The sequence below is a fragment of the Notothenia rossii genome (genome assembly GCF_949606895.1).
Source record: "Notothenia rossii genome assembly, chromosome: 5".
In the NCBI taxonomy this organism is placed as follows: Eukaryota; Metazoa; Chordata; class Actinopteri; order Perciformes; family Nototheniidae; genus Notothenia; species Notothenia rossii.
Genome location: NC_136903.1, coordinates 57,315,626 through 57,320,466, shown reverse-complemented (window position 1 = coordinate 57,320,466; position 4,841 = coordinate 57,315,626). Strand labels below are relative to the sequence as shown.

The window sequence follows — 4,841 nt, the reverse complement described above, 5'->3', positions numbered from 1 at the left end:
AAGAGCTGTTCACACATATATGTGCTCCCAAAAAGGCACATGGTCCGCTTGAACATCCTGGAAATCTCAGGGAAGGAGGGGGGCAATTCTCTTATGAACTGTCCAAGCTTGTCTGCTTTCCCATTCACTTCCCTGAACTTGGCTTTGAGCTCAGAATTGCACTGCAGGTCGATGAGCTCCATTTGAAGCACACCAGGGGCATTTTCCACATCAAAGGAGAAGGGGTCTGCAAACATTTGGAAAGTGGCTCTGTGTGTCTTGAAGTCTGCAAACCGCTGATCGAATTCCTCCTGTAGCTTCACAATGGCATCAATATACTTCTCACCACTTAATGCTGTGCCCCTGTCCATGAGAGCCTTGCATGCTGGGAAATGGCAGAGGTTTTTCTGAGGGAGCTGGGCTTTCCATAACATCAGTTTTGTAGAGAATACTCTGACATTGTCATATGCTGCACTAACAAGCTGGCCCTGGCCCTGCAACTTCTTATTCAGAGCATTCAGCTCCTGCGGGATGTCAACAAGAAAAGCTAAGTCCATGAGCCATTTGGGATCACTCAGCTCGGGAACAGCCATCCCACCCTTCTCCAGCATGAATACTTTCAGTTCTGTTCTCAACTCATACAATGCTTCCAATTTGAGGCCTTTTATATAGGCTAATTGCATCTGAATTACTGTTAAAATGAAGGCTCCATATTCAGCTCACGGCATATAAGCAGGGGTAAAGTGCTATTGGGGGGCGGACCTCACCTTCTCTAGGGGGGTCCGGGGGGATGCTCCCCCGGGAAGATTTTTTTTTAAATATTGAAGTTGAAAGCATCAATCTGGTGCACTTTGAGAGCAACATGAAGAGATCTATGGATACCTCTCTCAGCACCCATATGAGACAGAACTGTAAACAGATTTTCTTTTTCTTTATGGATATTTTACAAATCACATTAAACTGTATTCTTGTTTTACTGCCATATAGTAGGCTATTTCATACCTGTTTTTCATTTGTTCTCTTATTGTTTGTATAACTATGATCATATGAAGGTGTGCCGCGGAAATAATCTTTTGAATAATTTGTGACAAAACCGTTCTGAAAACAAGATTCCTTTAGCTCACCTGAGCCCCTCAGTCTGACAGGAGAGGACTCTCCTCCAGCTTGTTGTGGAAACAGCTCCTTATGTCCGTTAGTGCAGCTAGCTAACCAGATGCTAACATCACGGTCCCCGCTAGCACCGGTCCCTCTCTCTCCCTCACTCCCTCACTCCCTCTCTCCCTCTCTATCACACTAAATGCGCTATCGCTACACACACACAGAGCCGAGCTTGAATGACACAAGCACATGTGTTCCATGCAACTCTCTGATTGGTCTGGTGTGTTGCCTCTGTTGCGTTCACTGAACACGGGAAATTACATTCCTGCCGTTGTCTCTTGTGTCATGATGAGGTTCACGTAAAGCACGGTTAATGTATTATATTATTGAGGTGTCTCAAATATACGTCAATCAAGTGGCACCTGCTAACGGGGTGGTGGATGATAGGTTTACATCTAAAAACGTATTTTTCAAACATTATTATTTAAATTTTATTTTTCTTTCTTTTGTTACTTTTTTTTTAACGGTCCGCGATCTACCCGCACCACACTCGCGATCGACCGGTCGATCGCGATCGACTGGTTGGCGACCACTGCACTAGGGACTAGCTGTTGCAAAACTGACTTGTTTTTAACAAGGAGAAACTTATTTTCCTTAAAAATATCTTTAAAATAGGAAGAACATTACACTATGGTTAACCCTCCTGTTGTCCTGGGGTCATTTTTGACCCCAAAAGGAAATCTATTGCTGTCAAAAATAGGTTTTTAATTCATCAAATGGTCTGAAAATTATAGGGGTGGTTCAATACTATGCTCTTAACGATTAAAATACATTTGAAGTAATTTCATTGAATTATGGGTGTTTTATTGTATTTTATAACACCTTAAGCCCTCTGGGGACAAAAATGACCCCACAGGACAAAGTGGAGCAATGGGGCACATTATTTCAGCATAATGCTGCAACAACCCCCTGCCTGCTCCTCGGAGCACACACACACACACACACACACACACACACACACACACACACACACACACACACACACACACACACACACACACACACACACACACACACACACACACACACACACACACACACACACACACACACACACACACACACACACACACACACACACACACACACACACACACACACACACACACACACACACACACACACACACACACACACACACACACACACACACACACACTTGATGTATTGGATCAATCAATTGTCAAGTCAAAAACAAACAGGCCTTTTCTCACAAATGTTGGGGCATTTCACATTTTATTCTGAGAGAGACAGGCAGCAAAATGAGGAGGCAGAAACATTTGACTGTGGAGGAGGTTCATGAGCTAATCTTTAACCGTGTTATGGAGGAAAAATCAACCGATGAGGAGGATTCAGGGTCAGAAGAGGAGGAAACTCATGAAGAGGTGATCGATGTAAGTTACAGACCAAATTCTTCCTCTGAAGAAGCCCCCACATCGCCCACTTCTGAAATGGAAGAAGGTTTTGAAATGGAGGAAAATGAATATGAAGAGGTAGAATCAGAAATGGAAGAAGGGCCAGAAGTGGAGGACCGCACTTATTTTGAGGAAGTGGAAGAATCCACTGATGAGGAAGAATCTGAGGAAGAGGACCCAGCTGAGATGGAAGAATATTTCCAATCTAAGAATGAAAAAATGATCTGGTCTTCCATCCCTCCCAGTGACGGACGTCGCATGGTAACAGCAGAGAAAGCGGAGAGAGAGACAAGCCGCCAGGGTCCAACCCTGTATGCAAGGTCTCGTATTGAGGACATAAAGTCCGCTTTTTATCTGTTTCTGCCCAAGGCCATCGAAGAGTCAGTGCTGAACATGACTAACAAGGAGGGGCAGCGTGTTTATGGGAAAAAATTGAGAAAGATGGATCAAATGGACCTGCAGGCATACGTGGGTTTGTTGGTTCTAGCTGGAGTGTACCGATCCAGCAAAGAGGCTACAGCAAGTCTATGGAATGCAGAGTCTGGTAGGGCAATTTTCCATGCTCCAATGACACTTAAAATGTTTCATAAAATCTCCAGAGTCATAAGATTTGATGACAAAGACACAAGAAAAGATCGCCGGGCACGAGACAAACTTGCTCCAATTCGAGACGTTTGGGACACGTGGGTGTCTCTCCTGCCAATGATGTACAATCCAGGCACTAATGTGACTGTCGATGAGCGCCTGGTCCCATTCAGAGGTCGCTGTCCATTCAAACAGTATATCCCAAGCAAACCATATAAAAATATGGGCAGCATGCGATGCCAGGTCAAGCTACCCATGGAATATGCAGATATGCACTGGCAAACCTGCTGGTGGGATGTCAGAAAAAAATCAGGGCATGCGAGTTGTCCTTGACATGACAGAAGGCCTCCAGGGAAAAACGATAACCTGTGACAACTTTTTTACTTCACATGCCCTTGGCCTGGCGCTGCTGAAAAGAAAGCTGTTCATGGTGGGAACTGTAAGGAGAAATAAACCTGAGCTTCCCCCTGCACTGGTGTCAAAAGCGGACAGGGCTCGTTTCTCATCGAAGTTTGCTTTCACCGAGACCCATGCTCTTGTGTCCTATCTCCCCAAAAAACAGATAAATGTTCTTCTGATGAGCACTCTGCATCGGGATGCAGCTGTGAGCGGCAGGGATGACAAAAAGCCCAAAATCATCGAAGATTACAATCACAACAAAGGGGGTGTCGATAACCTTGACAAGGTATTTCACATTTATTATTCATAATGTTAATAATATTATTTATGGAAAGGATAATGCATTGAATTTGTGTGTAGGAAATAAACATACATTTCTGAATATGTTTTGGTTTGTTTATTTTGTTTCAAGGTTACCAGTGTGTACACGTGCAAAAGAATGACAGCCCGTTGGCCCCTAGTTGTCTTCTTCAACATTCTCGACGTGTCTGCATACAATTCCTTTGTCCTGTGGTCTGAGATCAACCCAGCCTGGAATCAGGGGAAGTGCAACAAGAGGAGGCTGTTCATGGAGGAGCTTGGACGACAACTTGTGATACCTCACATCCAGCGACGCAAGGTCATCATTAAGCTTCATTTCTGTTGCTCTTCCTTCTGTAGTGTCCTCACAATTTGTACTTTTTGTATTTGCACTGTGATTTATTATAATAAAGTTTGACTTGACTTGACAGGTTCTTCCCCGCACGCCAGCCGCTGCCAGTTTGGTTATGGAGGTCCAGCAGTTCTGCTCCAGCTCTACCTCTGCAGCAGCTACCCATCACCCAGCTCCCACTCGCCCAGCTCCCGCTCGCCAAGCTCCCCCTCCTGACCCATCACCCAAAAGGAGCAGGTGCAAATTCTGCCCTCGCCAGATTGATGTCAAAACCAAGAAAATGTGCCAAAGATGCAATGCATACATCTGCAAAGATCACACCATTATTACCTGCCCGGCATGCAACTGAGGGCACATTAAATGTGTAACACAGAAATGCGTGAGGTTTCCACTTTAAATTCTTGAAATAACAGTCAAGCAAGACAGGGTCAAAAATGACCCCAGAGGGCACAAGGTGTGATTATGTGTTAAAAATATAAATTATTCAAAAAGGGCATCCTTACTAAACTTTGACATATACCAGTCTCTGATAAGACAAATAGTCACAATACAATATGTTCAAATTATTAAATAGTTTCATTTATATTTTAACTCAGAAAACGGTAACATTTCATATAAAAAAGATCTTTTGGCCCTAAATTCCAAAACAAAGG

The 4,841-nt window shown here is 43.9% G+C and overlaps 1 protein-coding gene across 1 annotated transcript; it reads left to right on the top strand.

The window, feature by feature from the left end:
• Positions 1-3,676: 3,676 nt before the first annotated feature.
• On the top strand, positions 3,677-4,636 carry LOC307041632 (piggyBac transposable element-derived protein 4-like). Its single transcript, XM_079685086.1, has 3 exons — positions 3,677-3,822; positions 3,949-4,155; positions 4,268-4,636. Exons 1-3 carry the CDS (start codon positions 3,715-3,717, stop codon positions 4,535-4,537), a joined length of 585 nt encoding a protein of 194 aa, XP_079541212.1. The 5' UTR covers positions 3,677-3,714; the 3' UTR covers positions 4,538-4,636.
• Positions 4,637-4,841: the final 205 nt, after the last annotated feature.